Source organism: Pleurodeles waltl, chromosome 6, assembly GCF_031143425.1.
Source record: "Pleurodeles waltl isolate 20211129_DDA chromosome 6, aPleWal1.hap1.20221129, whole genome shotgun sequence".
Taxonomy (NCBI): Eukaryota; Metazoa; Chordata; class Amphibia; order Caudata; family Salamandridae; genus Pleurodeles; species Pleurodeles waltl.
In genome coordinates, this window is record NC_090445.1 from 125,822,119 (window position 1) to 125,839,035 (window position 16,917).

At 43.9% G+C, this 16,917-nt stretch overlaps 1 protein-coding gene across 2 annotated transcripts in view; it reads right to left on the reverse strand.

The window, feature by feature from the left end:
• Positions 1–3,107: 3,107 nt before the first annotated feature.
• SKAP1 (src kinase associated phosphoprotein 1) overlaps positions 3,108–16,917 on the reverse strand; it is a 1,036,580-nt gene continuing 1,022,770 nt past the window's right edge. For both annotated transcript variants that reach the window (XM_069237544.1, XM_069237543.1), the window contains 2 exons: positions 4,923–5,031; positions 3,108–3,464 (listed from right to left, as the gene is read on the reverse strand). In XM_069237544.1, coding sequence (XP_069093645.1) covers positions 4,930–5,031 — 102 coding nt within the window. In that variant the 3' untranslated portion in view covers positions 3,108–3,464; positions 4,923–4,929. The remainder of the gene's footprint in view (positions 3,465–4,922; positions 5,032–16,917) is intronic.

The following is a 16,917-nucleotide window of genomic DNA, read 5'->3' on the forward strand; positions in this document are numbered from 1 at the left end:
CTGTTAAGCCTGCACCCTTGAGAGCCCAGTGCCAAGAAGCATGATCACAGCTGGACACCGAAGTGAAGCCTGGGAGGCCGAGTCTCAACCTTCAAAAGTTGCATTGAGCCTGCTGGACTCTGGAGATTTGTTAGAGAGCAGTTTGGTTACCCACACAGAAGTTACTGAAAGTTGAAGGGAACTGCTCATTTTGCTGTAACTGGAGACCAGTGGTAACTGGTTTTGTGCTGGACTTCAGCTGGACTTTGTAGGACATCGACCCCTGAGGCCAAAGACCCCACTTGTGCTCAAGGACGAAGGTGTGGTCACAGGAAGATACCCCCGACTCAGAATCCTCAGCATCCTTGAGCATCAAGACCACTCCATTGACATCTATTGTGGTTTGCCCATAGGATCTTGAATTGAACTGGACCGGAGGCTGCTTAAACCACAAGGTAATTGTTAAACTGGACCTGGCTAGTCCCTGTGACTAGCTCTGGGTTCGAGTTAGTCCCAACAAGAGTACCCATATAGCGTTTTTTAAGTTACATGTTGTGGCTAACCTTAAACTGCGAGTTGCAATAGATTACAATGATTTCTTGCATTGAGTGAAAAGTTGTGATTTGTTTCTTTGAAAATTCATAACTCCGGAACCACCTGGTGGATTTTTGTTGTTGACTTGTCTATTTAAAGATAAAAATACAACTTATTTGTATAAATTGGTGTCAGGTTTTAACTGTGTTGTGTTTTGTTTCAACTGTTTTGATACTTCTTAATGCTTTGCACTTGTTCACTTGTTGCAAGCAGCAATAGGAGAGCAGTAATTTGTGTGATCGAGACTGGGACATCTGCTAGATACCCCAGATGGGCGATTAGTGATGATGGGACTATAGCGTTACCTGTGTTATCTGCGAGAGCGACCTCCACAGTACACAAGAATCAGTGTATTGCCAGGCAGGCCAAGTAAAAAAAATGTGCTCTTTCACTTGAGCAGAGGCACTACACCATGGTTGACGAGGCAACAAATGTATTTCTAAAAACTGGTGTGTAATATGCCCTATACAAAAAACTTAAATTGGGAATTTTGTCTTTGGATCATAGAGATTGTTTTGACTTGGTCGCATTAAAAAGTCCAGATCTTTTTACCAATAGTACCAATGATATTTTCATCATCCTGTGCCACCTAGATTTTACCCTCCAACATACTACGCATCTTGCAGGACTTATTAGTGGGACTTTAACCAATAAGAGGTTGCGTCAGATGGTCTGGTGGCCAAGCATGGATACAGATGTTGTACAAGGGGATGACGTTTGTGCAGCAGTTGGCAAATATGTAGTTTCACATGAGCCTCCCATTACTCCTGTGCATTTCCCTAGGATAGCACAAAATACATTAGAGACTGATTGTTTGAAGTCCATTCTCTAGATGTGGATCAGAGAATAAATATTTAATTTACAGAGCAGCCTATTATTGCAAATGGTTTGAAAATAAGTTTGTTGGTGAGGCCAATACTGTGATCGTAATAGACTTCTTTCTGGGCACTTCTGTGAGAGAAGGAAGTCCCTTAGAAATATTTACTGATAAAGGGGTCCAATTCGCATCTCAGATTATGGAAGACTTTCTTAATAATTGTGGAACTCGGCACTGACAGATGACATTGTATCATCTACAGGGTAATGGCTTAGTGGAACAAGTGAATTGTAATTTAAAGGATTGTATTCAATAGATAGTAGCTTTGAATATTGACATAGTCAAGTCTCTAACATCCATGAAATTGGTTAACCGTAATACCCCCATTCAGTTACTAGTTAAGGAGAGGGAGGCTGTTTTGTCACACTGTTCTGCAAAGATGGGAAGAGTTTATAGGGCTATTCTTGATCTCAAACAATCAAAGCAATAAAAAAGAAAGTATCAAATTGAGCAAAGAAAACATAAAAACTATTATGAAAGGAAAACGGGGGTAAATCAAATTGATCTGCAACAAAGGGACTTGGTTCTAAAAAAAAGAAACACAAATTGCAAGATAAATATTGTCCTAAATATATGGCACAATAAAGTTGGAAGTTGAAAGTTTGGAAGAAATGCTGTTTGTTTGGAAGGTGGTGGAATATCAATAGCAGGTATAGGGTGTCCAAAACATCTGGTTATTTGCAGGATAACTTATCTTTCTAGCGTTGTTATTTCATGAATGTCACTCCACATTCCTTGATGACGCGATGCAGGAGAAAAGAGAGTTAGAGTTGTTAGTTACTAGACACAGCATTGTTACTATCATAAGATGATATTGTGCTGTAACCACAGGTGGTAAAGAAACATCTGCATTTTAAAAAGGCTTCCTGAATTTGTGTTGTATTAAATGCTTGTCTTAGTTTCTTGAAGTGTATTTTATTTTACCCCTGGATAATAAATGCAGTATAATGTTTTGTTCTGAGATTTGATTTTTTATGTTGTTTTTCCCTCTTTTGCTTTATTTTGATAATGGGGAAGTGTTATAATGTATTCTTGAAAAACAGAACCAAGGTTTCGATACGTGAAGCCCCTCGTGTATGTTGCCTTGGTATAGATGTTTGCCCTGTGTCACTACCACTCTGTTCTACTTAGATAAAAGACTTTTACCTCTCATAACGCCGTTGCCTCCTCATTTCAGGTGCCCGTGATAGGCAGATCCTCACTACTGCACTTAGTGAGTACTGGGACGAGGAATGTGCAATCAGAGTAATGAAAATAACCGGTCAGGTATCTAGACATTAAACTCCCAGTGAAACAAAGTATTCTCTTACAGTGCACTGCACAGCTCTCTGGGCCTTTTATGGGATTGCTCTTGCTTTTCTATCCTACCTAAATATATATTAAGTTCCTGCAAGGCACCTTAAATCGTGTTTGTGTCTACATCCCCTGCCATGAAGGAATGCTTGTGTCAAAATGTCGATGAGTGTATGTCCATGTTGTCCAAATAAATATATAAATACATTTTTAAAAAATCACTTAAAAATCATGTGGGGTTGAGCCTAGGCTGGGATTCAAACCTCGTTCCTTAGTTACAAGATCGACAGCTACAGATGCAAAGTGATGGCTTCTCACCCACAACTGTATCTTCATCACAGAACACACTCATCAAACTCAGTAATACACTCTGGAAAGTTTATTGTACAGTTTACAATTAGGAGGCAATTTTACAACCAGCAATGTATTTATTCCACTTATTAGAGCAGAGCTGTAAATTCTGGTTTATACATAATGCCAGATTTGTATCTCGCCATGAGGTGTGCTGGCCTGGTTTCAGATGTAGCCTGCTAGGTGTGTTGCACCTCAAAGGCCTACTTGAAGAAGTCCAGTGGATGCAGCCTGCCTCCCAGTCGCGGCTGAGAAGGAATGAGCTGCATTATTAAGGAGGTCCAGGCATAGCGTAGGATCTCTTAAGTTCTGGAAAGTCCATTGTCAGCCTTCAGGCAGTTGTTCCGAACCGGGTACAAAGACGACAGGGCTGCAATGGCAGACAGCAACAGAAAGGCATGAATACGTTGGGAACAGTAAAGAAAGTAAAATAACATCTTCTATGGGGGGATACAGACCGAAGGCTCCTTAGAAGAAAAGTTACCACTGATGCAGACCTCAACTATATCAATACTAATGATGGGCCTGCGGGGCCTCAAAAGTGAACTTACTTTTTCAGCTTTGCAGTTTATTGTCAGTTACACTGAAGTATACAAAACATTGATGGATGGAATGCTTGAATTAATCTTAGCCACTGTGAATTTCCAGTCCATCGTTATTTTGCACACCATGCCACATCAGTTTGCAAACAGCCATATGCAAATAAATTTTGCCCCAGCTCCAGTAGGAACAGTCTAGCCTGAACTACCACGCACAGTACTCCCTGAACCATTACAAGAACAGTTTTGCTCTTAGTAGGGCTCATCAGTTGAGTCAACATATCAATGCTAGAAACGTGCAAGGCATGTGGAATACTGCAGTTTCAACGTGGGAAGATAGGTTTAGGCAGCAGATTCATTAACACTATGAGCTGCATGTAAATTGCTAGCTCCAATCTAGTGCTGCCATCTCACTTTTTCATCCTTCTGAGTGCAACAGAATGAGTAGCACTGAGTTGGGTAATGGTAACCTTAAACAATTGTTTGCATAATCCGGGACCGAACTCTACCAGGAATAACTGGTTATTTTCATGCATGACATTATCAATCAATCAACTCGGCTCTACAAAGCGCAACCAATCACCCGAGAGGTTATCCAGGTGCTGTGATGCCGGAGAGCTCTTCTCTCCCTCTGACAGAACCTCAATTTTCATATGACCAGCACTACAGCTCTCTACAATTTCTAAAACACATAGTCATTCGGGGAGACAATGATGGGCAAGCATGTTCATTTTGTGAACTAGAGGCAGTATATAACAGAATCAGTCATGAACGGAGAAGTCCTTTTGTGTCCCATCGCCACACTCTTCATCAATTTATAAAATGGCTGAGTGCTCAGCAAAGACCGATGCAGGCATTGACATGCGGGTAAACCAAGCACAATGCATTTTAAGACGATGTGACCAAATGGGCCCTCGTGTGTGGGATGCAATGACCAGTATGCAAGGAAGACTAGGTGGCAGCTTTAGGGATTTTGTGACTGGGCACTCAGTAGACTGGCTGATATAGATGTTAGTAGGTACTTTGCTTGGATGCAACAAGGCCTCGTGGTACAGGACCATTGTTGGTGGAGTATGTGACGACAATATCCAGTGAGAGAGAGAATGGATGGCGGGTCTCACTATTTTCATTATATTGAAGAGCCACCTGCAGAAAAGAAGGTGGTCGGAACCAGGAACATCTTCATGATCAAGGATGGAAGTCACGTCTCTGCTATGGTTTATGGTGGGTAGTTGTATGTATGAATGTGTTGCAAGGTTACAAATGAAATGCATTAAGATTAAACTTACATCTCTGTTACATGATTTCCAGTTCATAGGCTGCCATTAGGTATTCTTTCGGAACAATTCCGATCTCTCCATGCAGCTCTCCGATCCACCATCCGTGGTTGTTGTACTCCTGAAAGATATACATGATATTCTGCACATTACTCTCTTGATCCAACTGACATTGCTAACTGCATCTTTGCCACTGCTGCACAAACCCAAGGTGCCCTAAAGCCAACAGACTGGACACACATCTCTAGCTAGCTCTGCTGGGGGTTGTTGTCATCTGTCGTCCCTACGATACTGTGCGGAAAAGGCACATTCTGTTCCCCATGAGCCTGCGCCCCTGCAGCATGTGCAAGGATCTGAGTAATTTTCTTTCACAGTTCGTTTTCCAAATGACTGCACCTCTGAAGACTCCATGAAACTGCTGCAGAGGACATGCTACTCTAAATCAGCATGAACAAGTAAAAGGAGGCAGTAAGATGTTAAAGCTAGCACCAGGGAAGAGAACTGCAAGATCCAGAGTAAGAGGCAATGTGGAGTGAACAGAGTTGGAAAGTGAGAAGCGGCAACCCAACAGAACATGCATCAACTAAACAAGTATCAAGAAGAAACACAGCAAACTCAACCCAGAAGGCAGAAAATAGCTCGAATAACTGGTTTAGGAGTAGCTCCATGACCAATAAACATCGTCCACCCCAGAACAATTCACTAAGCATCTCACTGTCCAACAGAGAGGTGCAGCACAACCTAGACATCAAACAACTGATTGATCTGAATGATTTATCACTCTCTACCACTGATATCTTCTGGGCAGCATTCCATTGTGCTGTTTTTAGGTGTGTCTGAATCATTACAAAAGGGGGCGAACCATATACAAATTTGTTTTGGACTCGAACAGAGTAGCCGAGCTGAGACTTCTTTTTCGTTTCACTAGTATTAGACCTGAAGCAACCCAAGAGCCTGGGCCTTACTGGGGCATCAGTGTTATCACTGCAATCAACATGAGACAACTCAAACACGTAAGTGGCTCACTGCCTAATTGTGAAGTTAAATCTAAGCAGCAGCATACTCCTCTGTACACAGGACCAAACTCAGCACTACAAACTTTTACTGTACATAAAAAGACTCAACACAATCTAAAAAACGTTCTGTCTATTACAGTTTTAAAACTCACCATCCAACAAGTGAGCCCTCAGTCAAAGAGAACAAAAATTTAACTCGCAAAAAAAAGACAAATTCAGTAAGCGCCTTCCACTGCTAAATCACACGGCCAGGATTAACCCAGCACGTGTTCAAACTAGTCATTAAAGGTCAAATCCTACAACAAAACTGAACCAAAATAATAGCTCACTGTTAAACAAGAAAGGCAAAACCCGAGTCCAACAAGCATTTCTATGTTGCTTTTAAATACTCATACTCAAGTTAACAAGCAGATCACAGTTCAGCATGGGTGCGAGAATTCAACTTGGCAAGCACTTTTGTAACCAAGGAAAAAGACAAAACTCAAATCAAGATTCTACTCTCGCTATGAAACCGAGACAAGGCAAAACACAATCAACAGCTCACTCTTCTTAAGTATGACAACAACAAATCCAAAACGTGACTCACTATCGATAAAAAAAAAAAAACACAACTCATACCAGAAAAAAGTGCTTTATTTAAAAAAAAAAATCACACCTGAATCCAACAAGCAGTTCTTATTTGCAAACTCAACCCAGCAGGCATATCATTGTCCAAGAGAGATAAAAAAAAACATCACGGCATCAAACTGTTCAAGAAACAGAACAAAATAAAATCTAACAAGCAGTTCCATGCCCAACATGCAGGACAAGCCTGAACTGAACCAAAATCTCCTTACAACAAAACTTACAGATATAGTCAAACCCAGCCATCAGTGATCTCTCTTCAGTAAAAAGAAGAAAACTATACCCAACAAGCAGCTCTCTGTCCTATCTGGAAACCAACAAACCAAACAGCTCAAGAGAAAGGATAAAACATAACCTAACCAACATCTCAACTCATCACAACAGCTATCAATAAATATGACTAATCAGAATCCAACTAACAAGCCTCACTGTCCAACAGAGACGAAAAATAAAACAGAACAGCTCACTGTCCAATAAAACATGAAAATTGATTCCAGCAAACTGCTCACTATAAAATAAATTATCAGTCCGGTGATTGGTGAGGAGACAGTAGTCCCTCTCCACTGTTGTGGGGGTACCCTTTGAATATAAGCCCAGTCTAGCAGAGACACAATTTTACCCTAACCGAATTATTGTGAAGTATGTCCCAAGGTTGAGAGAGAAAAAGTAGAAGCCTGCTGAGAACACACACAGTCACAGTTAATAATCCATGAAGCAATGTTATGTCTACAACGACATACAGGATAAAAGAGAACCTACCAAGCAGCTTTATCCAAGAAAAAAAAAAAAATCCTACAGTAACATGCCAACCACTATCTGACACAAAAGCTTAATTTGTGCTGGTGTTTAGCACTGGCACCTATTTTTAAACACTGGCACTTATTTATGGCATTACACCACATGGTGGCACTCTCAGCTTTTTTTTTTTCAGCATATCACAAGTGTTCAGCAATTCAGCGTATTACAAAATAATAAAACTCGCACTTGGAAGCCCTCCGTACAGCTATTTTTGACCTGCAATAGTCAATGTGTCACACTTGTTCAAGTGTGATGGTTAATAGGTAATGCTGGTTCTGCTATTCAGCAGCAGTGGCAGCAGCTGTGTGGGTGTCGGCTGCAAAGGAATACCTTAGACACTGGCACTTTATGTTTTTACAAATAAAGCACTGTTCAGGGGTGTGCAGTTCTATCACCCAGGACATATTGTTTGGGGTCAAAACAACATGTTTTCATGTTTATTTTGTCTTTGGATTGAGGACAACCCCACTGGCTGTCAGTTTACAGTACCACACTATGGAGCAGGGAAGGGAATTGTCTGAAGTTGAGGTAATATTTGGGTCCTTATGTTAATGGTGTTGGAACTTGTATTTATGGTTAGTTAATGTAAAGACTCAGTATTAGGGTAAGCGCTCTAAATAATGTTATGCTCAGAATGCACTACTGACTGTGGTTCCAATAACAAATGTGTACACACATTTGCAAAGTTCAACAATATGAGGCTATGTATAATGGTCCCAGAATGCTCTCTGATTAGGTGCAAATATGTGCAGAAGCTTGCAAGTAAGATTGATGATTATTTCTTTCAAAATAAAATGTTCACAAAAAAATGCAACTAGGAAAAAATATTTTGCTAAATTACTTTGAAATTTTATGTACCATTTCTTTGAAGCATAATTTTGTAAAACATGTTGATGCATGCTAGTATTTCCAATCAACAGTCATAATGGAAAAATCAGTGTAACCAGTTTCAAAAAGAGTATGGGAAACATGAAAATAAACAAGCACTGGAAAAGCCAATACGTCCAACATTGGTGGTCAGTCTTTTGGTGTTGTCAATGTGCGTCTTGTTTTGACATGGCGTTTTTAAAACTTTATTGTTGTGGGACCTGCTGGGCTCTCAATTGTAACACACATTGGCAAAAAGCAGAAATATATTTGGTCTCTGTTGGAAATGGCCCTTTTTGCAGGGTCATCCCCAGTCTTTTTGCCTCCTTCCTCCTATTTTTTCTGACCTGTTTTTGTTGGCTTTAGGACTCTGGGCACTTTACCACTGCTAACCAGTGCTAAAGTGCATATGCTCTCTGTGTAAAGTGTACTGTTGATTGGTTTATCCATGATTGGCATATTCGATTTACTGGTAAGTCCCTAGTAAAGTGCACTAGAGGTGCCCAGGGCCTGTAAATCAAATGCTACTAGTGGGCCTGCAGCACTGGTTGTGCCACCCACATTAGTATCCCTGTAAACATGGCTCAGGCCTACCACTGCAGTGTCTGTGTGTGTAGTTTTAAACTGCCAATTCGACTTGGCAAGTGTACCCACTTGCCAGGCCTAAACCTTCCCTTTTACTACATGTAAGGCACCCCTAAGGTAGGCCCTAGGTAGCCCCATGGGCAGGGTGCAGTTTATGTTTAAGGTAGGACATATACTAGTGTGTTTTATATGTCCTTACAGTGAAATACTGCCAAATTTGGTTTTCACTGTGTAAGGCCTATCTCTCTCATGGGGGCTGCCTTTAAATATCCTTAAAGCGTAGATTCCCTTTGAGAGCAGATAAAAATGTGGAGTTTAGGGTCTCTGAACTCACAATTTAAAAATACATCTTTTAGTAAAGTTGGTTTTTAAATTGTCTGTTCGAAAATGCCACTTTTAGAAAGTAGGCATTTTCTTGCTTATACCATTCTGTGACTCTGCCGGTTTGTGGATTGTCTGTCTGGGTCAGTTTGACAGTTGGGCTGTTCTGCGCCTCTCTAGACAGTGACAAAAAAGGGGGTGGTGGTGTAGCCTACATATCCTGATGAGCCATCTGAGCTAGAGAGGAGGGAGGAGTGGTCATTCACACCTGAAAGGACGGTGCCTGCCCTCACACAATGCAGTCTCCGACCCCCTGGTGTGCGTCTGGGGTCTAGCCTGAACAAGGAAGGATCTTGCAAACACTTGAGACTTTGCTTTGAAGTTTTCCAACTTCAAAAGCAGAAATGGGTATAAGACGAAGACCCAAAACCCCAGACTTTTAGAATCTTTCTGGAATCAAGAGGAACCTCTGCACAGGAGAAGAGCTAAAGGATGAGTACTGTCCCTTTGCTGTGTTGCTTTGCTGGACTGCAGTTGCTGCTTCTGCCTGAAAAGAGTGCAAAGGGTGAACTTTGCTGTGTCCCCTGCTTGAGAAAGTTCTCCAAGGGCTTGGTGTAGAGCTTGCCTCCTGTTGGACGTCTCAGGGACACCAAAGACTTTAGTTTCCTCGGCCTGCAGCACTGGGAACTGTGTGTTTTGTGCTGTTCAAGAGGCGAAACCACTGCGCCGCCGCCAACGATGCTGCTGGCCTGCACCGTGACCTGCTGAGGCCGCACAGAGTCACATTGCCCTGCTTTGCACTGCGAGTCTGGTCTCACTGACGCGGTCATCGTACGACTTCACCGAGCCTCTGCCCGCACCGCAACCTGTGGGCCCCGCACTCCGGCATCGCCTGCTCACACCGCTGCCTGGGCATCCCCGACGACGCCGCTCCTGCTGACACCGGCGCTGCTGCCTGCACCGTGGCCTGTGGACACCGCTCGTGAGGCACACGAAGCACCGTCCCGTCCCGCAGCCTCGTTCCACCGACGCCAGCACCATTGAATCCTGTGCCTATCCTGCATGCACCGTGGCCTGTGGACACCGCTCATGAGGGTCACGAAGCACTGTCCTGCACCGCTGGTTTGGACTTACCGACGACAGCGCTTCAGCATCATCGCTGCCGCTGCCTGCACCGTGACCTGTGGAACCCGCACATCGCACCACCCTGCTTCACACCGCAGCCCTGGTCTCACCGATGCCGCTGGACGGCGTCACTGAGTCGCTGCCTGCACCTTGACCTGTGGGCACCGAACGTCACAACGTCCCGCTTTGCACCGCAGCCCCGATGCCATCCACACTGGCGCACCTGACTTCATCAGCCTGGAGTTCAATCCGCAACGTGTGTGAACTTCAAGGGCCCAAAGACTCCCGCTCTGACTCCGGAACCGACACCGCAATATCAGCGGCGCCGCTCTCCGGAGTTCACCGCGAGGATCACGGCGCCCTGCAAATCCAAGGTACTGTTTGTGGGTCTTCCCGACACCGTAGCTGGCCCACAACACCACGGCCTGCCTGAACTGTTGGTTTTGTTGCTCACAACGCTGTGATAGCCCTAGGTGGAGCATTTGACTTCAAGGAACTGTATTTTTGAGTAAATCTTGTAGAATTCATATGTTTGTTACTGTATGTTGGGTTTTTATCGTATTTGGTCTTGTTTTAAATAGATAAATATTGGCTATTTTTCTAAAACTGGTGCGGTGTCCTTTTGTAGTGTTTTCACTGTGTTACTGTGTGTTATGTGCAAATGCTTTACACATTGCTTCTGAGATAAGCCTGACTCTAGTGCCAAGCTGCCAAGGGGGTAAGCAGGGGTTATCTGAGCGGGCTTCTCCCTTATGCTGCCTAGAGTGAGGGTCCCTACTTGGACAGGGAGCAAACCGTCTGCCAACTAGAGACCCCATTTCTAACAGTCTCTAAAAGCACACATTGCCACAGTAGTTCCTGGCACCGTTCAAAACAACTTTGTGCCCCGATATGCTCCTTACAAAAGAGAAGATTGCTTTCACTCACAGTGAAACCAACCGACACAAGGATAAAGTGAGAGAGAGAGATAATTTTAATAAAAACGAAAAGTTCTTAGTTAACGCCAGACCTAATTATGGGCCCAATTTGTTTTTTAAAGTGCACCCAGCGTAGGTGTCATTGCATTAGTGCAGATTTATGTATTTCATGAATTTGCAAGAATTTACACAAGTCGACTAGAAAATTGTACTACTAGAAAATATTTGTGAACTGTATTTTACCACCCTCAAATATGCATGTGAAGATTTGCTCGTGAAAATCTGTTCAGCGTTTACAAATTCACTTTCCTTTCAACCTCTTTTTTTCTAAACCCTGGAAGAAGTTTTACTTCTGCCTTTCAGGAGTAAATTTCCAACCTTTTTCAGTATGGGGAAAAGATTAGAAAGGAGCTGGTGAAAACCATTAAAACATGCAAGTTAGTAGGTTTGCACAGACTCAAAAGGGCATTCCATCCTGAGAACTAGTGCTTACTGGTACCTCCAGCCCCAGTATGTAAACCTTCAGAAAGGTGACAATATAAGAAAATTGCTTGTATTCAAGCCCTACTGTAGTATTAGCCCAGTCATAATCAGCAAGGCTATTATTTAAACTCCTATATAATGAGATTGCTGCCATAATTTGTTGCTGCACTACATGGCACCAAAGGGACAAGTAGATTTTTTACAGGACAAGTAGATTTATGAAGCAACTTGTCTCATGGACAAGTAAGAATTTTATTAAATTCCACACCCCTGACTATCTGACACACATATGCCCACAAATTTACACATTAACATATCGAAGAATGTTAGGGCATGCAACATGTAGTCACTATCTGCACTGAAGTGCAACACCAACTCAAACCTAAACACTCTGGATCCATTTTTTTTTTCTGGCAGACCTGATCTACTAAGCATTATGTTTAAAAATCATCCTGAAATGTGACTTAAGTCTTCCATACCTATGTACGCATCACAATAGCATTAACGTGACAGAACGGCAAAGATGCCTGATATGTAACAACCCCCTGAAACCAAGCAATATGCAACCATATACCCCAGTATAAGGAAACAAAAAGAAATGGCCTTTCACACACATGGACCTATGCAGATAATACGTAGTCTACACATATACAACTTATACCTCTTAAATTCACATAAGACATATCTGCTATGTAGGTTATTCATCATCAGCACTGTACAGACAAAAAAAACAAGCCATCACTAAATGAGCAGGCATGGAATAACTAGAGCTCTGTTACACATCACTAGACAATGTGGGGGACTTTATAAAAGCCCACCACTGCAAGTCCCAAATATCTAGACAATCTGACCTCTTTCTTACATCTCACTAACTCAGAAATTGAATGATAATGCAAATACCCATCCAAACAGATCTTTGCTTTTCTCTCTCCTTCCAACCAAGCCAGCTGAAGACCATAACTATACACACAAGCTCAGCTTGGACAATCCAGTGCAGTAACCAGCTAAGCAGAATATATCATGTGAAATACCATAAAGGGGCCTGCAGAGCTGTTCAAACCTACCAGCATACTGAAAACAATACCACTGTATCTCTGCCTCTCGCACTTCTTAAGCTAACACTGCTATGCGGTCCATCCCATAACACAATAAACGTGATCAGCATGCCTACATGGAAACACTTCCCCTCATAGGATCAAAACAAAGACAACACCCTTTCAACCACACACCAACATGGTGTCGCATCCCACCCATGTAAGCAAGCAGTTCAGCGCCCCACATAAATTCTGCAATACAATCCATAACAACAACAAGCACATCCAGCTGGCCATTGTCCAATGTAATCCATCACTAAACAATACATTAACCTACCCAGCTTTCCAAAACTGAAGACAACCAAACACAAAGTCAAACTTAATTCCATAAGTGCAAAAACCTCCCAGATTCCAAATGTGCCTTGGGACCACACAAATGGTGGGAATGGATGATACAGATATACTGAGAGGGCGGACTGCTTATTCCTCTTTCAGTAGCCCCTCCCTGCATCCCTGACCCCGTCCTTCCTTTCCCTCCCAAGCCGACCCCTTCTTTAACACTGAGCACTCTTTTAAAATAATTTCCACTGTGATGAATAGCGGGGGAGTCTGCGAGAGCAGATCATCATCTGCGGGAACATGCAAATGAGCAGCGGCTGGAAACAGCCTGCACCAAATGTTTATACTCTCCGAGCTGCCAGAGAGAATTAAAAGAACATTAAACTCTCAGCAAACATGGCCGGCCCTCGTTTCCGAGAGCCAAATGACAACACTCGGCATCGTACAGATGTTGGGTAATTACGCTCATTTTTATCAAACTATCAGTGAGGAGTGCGCTGAGAGGGAGTGGGAGCCAAGAGGCGGGCACTCACAGGGAAGAGCGTGCAACAGGTCATGGAGGGGGCATAGTGGGGAGTGTGTACTCCGCACTCAGGGGACACAGAGGTGTGCACGTGTGGTGTGTCGACAGTCGTGTAGGATGCATACTGTGGAGTGTGTACTCAGCGGAGGTGGCTCTCAGTAAATGGCATGCTGGAGAGGAGCAAAGGTGGGCGCTCAAGGTGATGGCGGCAGGTCATGGAGGGAGCATACTGAGGAGTTTGTACTCAGCAGTCAGGGGAGAAGGCAGTAAGTACATACCTGGCAGTGAGTGGAGGTGGGTGCTCACAGGGAAGTTTTCCAGTGGGTCACAGAAGTGGCATACTGACGAGTGTGCATTCAGCACTCAGGGAGTTGAGGGCACTCACAGTGAGCAGTGTGGCACCATGCCATGGAGGGTGCATACTGAAGATTGTGTACTCAATGCTCAGGGAAGAAGGCACTGAAAGGATACCTCGCACTGAGTGGGGCGGGAATTCACAGTGAAGAGTGTTCCAGCGGGTCACAGACAGTCATTCTGAGGAGTGTGCTGGCATATCATAAGGGCATGCTAAGAAGTGAACACAAAGGGCACAAAGAAGGGAGCGCTCTGGGTAGGTGGTGCTTTAGGTACTAGACAGCTTATCGCCAGAACTCAGGGGAGTGCTGTGGGCTAGAATGCCTAACAGGGTTTTTAATTTAAAACAGGAAAGTTCTTAAATCACACACAACTAAATACTATAATCAAAATGACAACTATTTACATGATTTAAGGGAATTCTGAAACCATGTGCTACAGAGCATCAACCAGTCAACACACTCTAAAGACCACATCCTCAGCCTCCTCTTCTCACCATCACTAGTAATCCAATGCAAACCACCCATACCCCTGGAGTAAACTGACTACTTAGCCATCCCCATTCTTCATGGTTAGTATCCTAGTATCAAACTGAGAAAAAACAGAAGACCAAATATACAGATCCTTCAAAAATGTCTCCATCAACAGCCTGCTGACTGTATTCATCTCACATCCTGCCCAATCCATGTACAACACCACCACCCTTCTAAAGAATTCAACATTTTTTTTTTTTAAAGAACTGTGTGAACATACACAAGCCAACTAAAACGCAAGTGCAAGCCAAAACCTTCAGCACCTTGGTACTCTAAAGACCTCTCTGATGCCGCTCCGTCCACAGGCAGGAAAGAACCTAGAAGAAAAACAGAACTCCTGATGACCTCATGACACTGAAGTTCCTCTGCCCAACATGCAGACAGATCTTATCAGCCAAAAACAAAGTGATACATCAACACCATTAAAGAAGATACCAACAGATGCAGAACGCACATCTAGGCAATCAAGCACTGCATCTACCCCATATCTGTCCTTCATATCCCACAATCCACAGACAGTATAATGCCATCAACCTCCTGTTCAGTGAAAAAAATACATAGGCTTGGACAGTACATTGACAACACCAAGCTTGCTTCTCCCTTGACACCCACCTCTTCCTGTAATGTTCATCATTGAAAGCCCCATCTCTCGCACATCTTGCTGATATACTCAGCTCCCTCAAAGCTACTTCTTATGAAGATGATGTCTTATCCGTGTCTTTCATCAAAGCCCTCTCCAAAGAATCAGTCTTTCCCCCACTCACCACTGTCAACACTTTCCTCACTCAAGGCTTTCCAGAAGCTCTCAAGACACGCCAAATCCGCCTACTTCTAAGGAAACCTACACACTAGGCCTTGATTACCTCATCTACCAGTGGTCCATCACTCACCTGCCCTTCATCGTCCAGATCACTGAAAATTAATTCTACACATCTCCAAGATCACATCAATTCTAACCATATTCCAGCCCAATTATCATTCTGGCTTTATATAACGCAGCACCATGAAAACTGTTCCCATACACATGGTAGACAATGCCCTTCTGACCGAAGATCAAGAATACCCCTGCCTCCTGATAGGCAGGGGTCTTCATGATAGCTGGACCTATCAACTGCATCAGATGCAGGCGACCACCCAACCATCTCCCACACACTGGAGTCTTGAACAGGATTCGCTGGCAATGTCTTTTACTGGTTCTGTTTCTATTTTTGCAACCGGCACCATTTCATTCTCATGAGTACCTCTAGATCCCAAAAGATCCCTATCACCTGTGGAGCACCACTGGGTTCCATACTGTCTCCATTCATCTTCACTCCTTGGGGATCTACTCCTAGATGATAGCATCAAACTACAGCAATAGGCCGAAAATACACAACTCTACTCGAAAGTCTCTCCATTCCAGTTACAGAAGATTTCCGATTGCCTGACACCCAGGACATATTGTTTGAGGTCAAGTACAACATGGCCTCGGGAGGTGGCACTTGCAATGAGGATTGTGCTTCCAGACTCAGGAGACCCAGTGAAGACCTTGTCTTTACACTTCAGACAGTGAGTAGTGTGTCTTCAGACCTCAAGAGGCAGTGAGGTGGATGCCTTTCGAGCCGTGCGGATTGTGACCTTGGAGCTCACAAGACACATACAGGAGTTTGACTACAGACCTCAGGGGGTAGCACTCACAGTGAGGAATTTACCCTCGTGGAAGTGACACTCACAATAATGGGTGTGTTGTCTGAGCTCAGGAGACACAGTAAGGAGTGTTTTGTCCAAGTTCAGAAGACACCATGTGGAGAGACACATTGGGAGATCTCAGTCAAGTTAATGAGTGAGCACCAAGAGCTCAAGTGACGCAGTGAGGAGTGTGCCATCGGAGAGGCGGCGGTGATGGCACTCACAGTTCAGTGTGTCTCAGGCGCTCTGGAGATAGTGTAAGGCTGCCTTCAGAGCTCAGGAAGTACCGCTCACAGTAAGGCGTGTGCCATCAAAGCTAAGGAGGTGCCTGTGGCATTCACAGCAAGGGGTACAGCTTCAGAGCGCATAAGACAGTGACGAGGGTATCCTCGGGGTTGGTACGAGGTGTCTTCTGAGCTCAGGAGACATAGTGGAGAGTATATCCTCAGGGGTGGCACTCAGAGACGCTGCCCTCGGAGTTCAGGAGGCATAGCTAAGTGTGCGTTGAGACCACAGAAAGTGGCACAGTGACGACTGTGCCCTCGGAACTCTGGAGGTGCCAGTCCTAGTGTTCAGGAGACACAGTGGGGAGTGTGGCATCCCCAGCTGGCTGCAGGGTCGGACTGGCCTATCGGGGAATCAGGCTGTGTCTGAGGGGATTGGTCTGAAGGGTCAGCGTGTAGGTCATTTTGGGGGGTTGTGGGCCCGTTTTCTGGTCTGGTGGGACAGTTATTACTGTCGGTTTGCTTGATATTACTCCAAGCATTGCCTGCTGCAAGAACATACAGTTTCCCCTACCTTGCAAAATACCTATAAAATG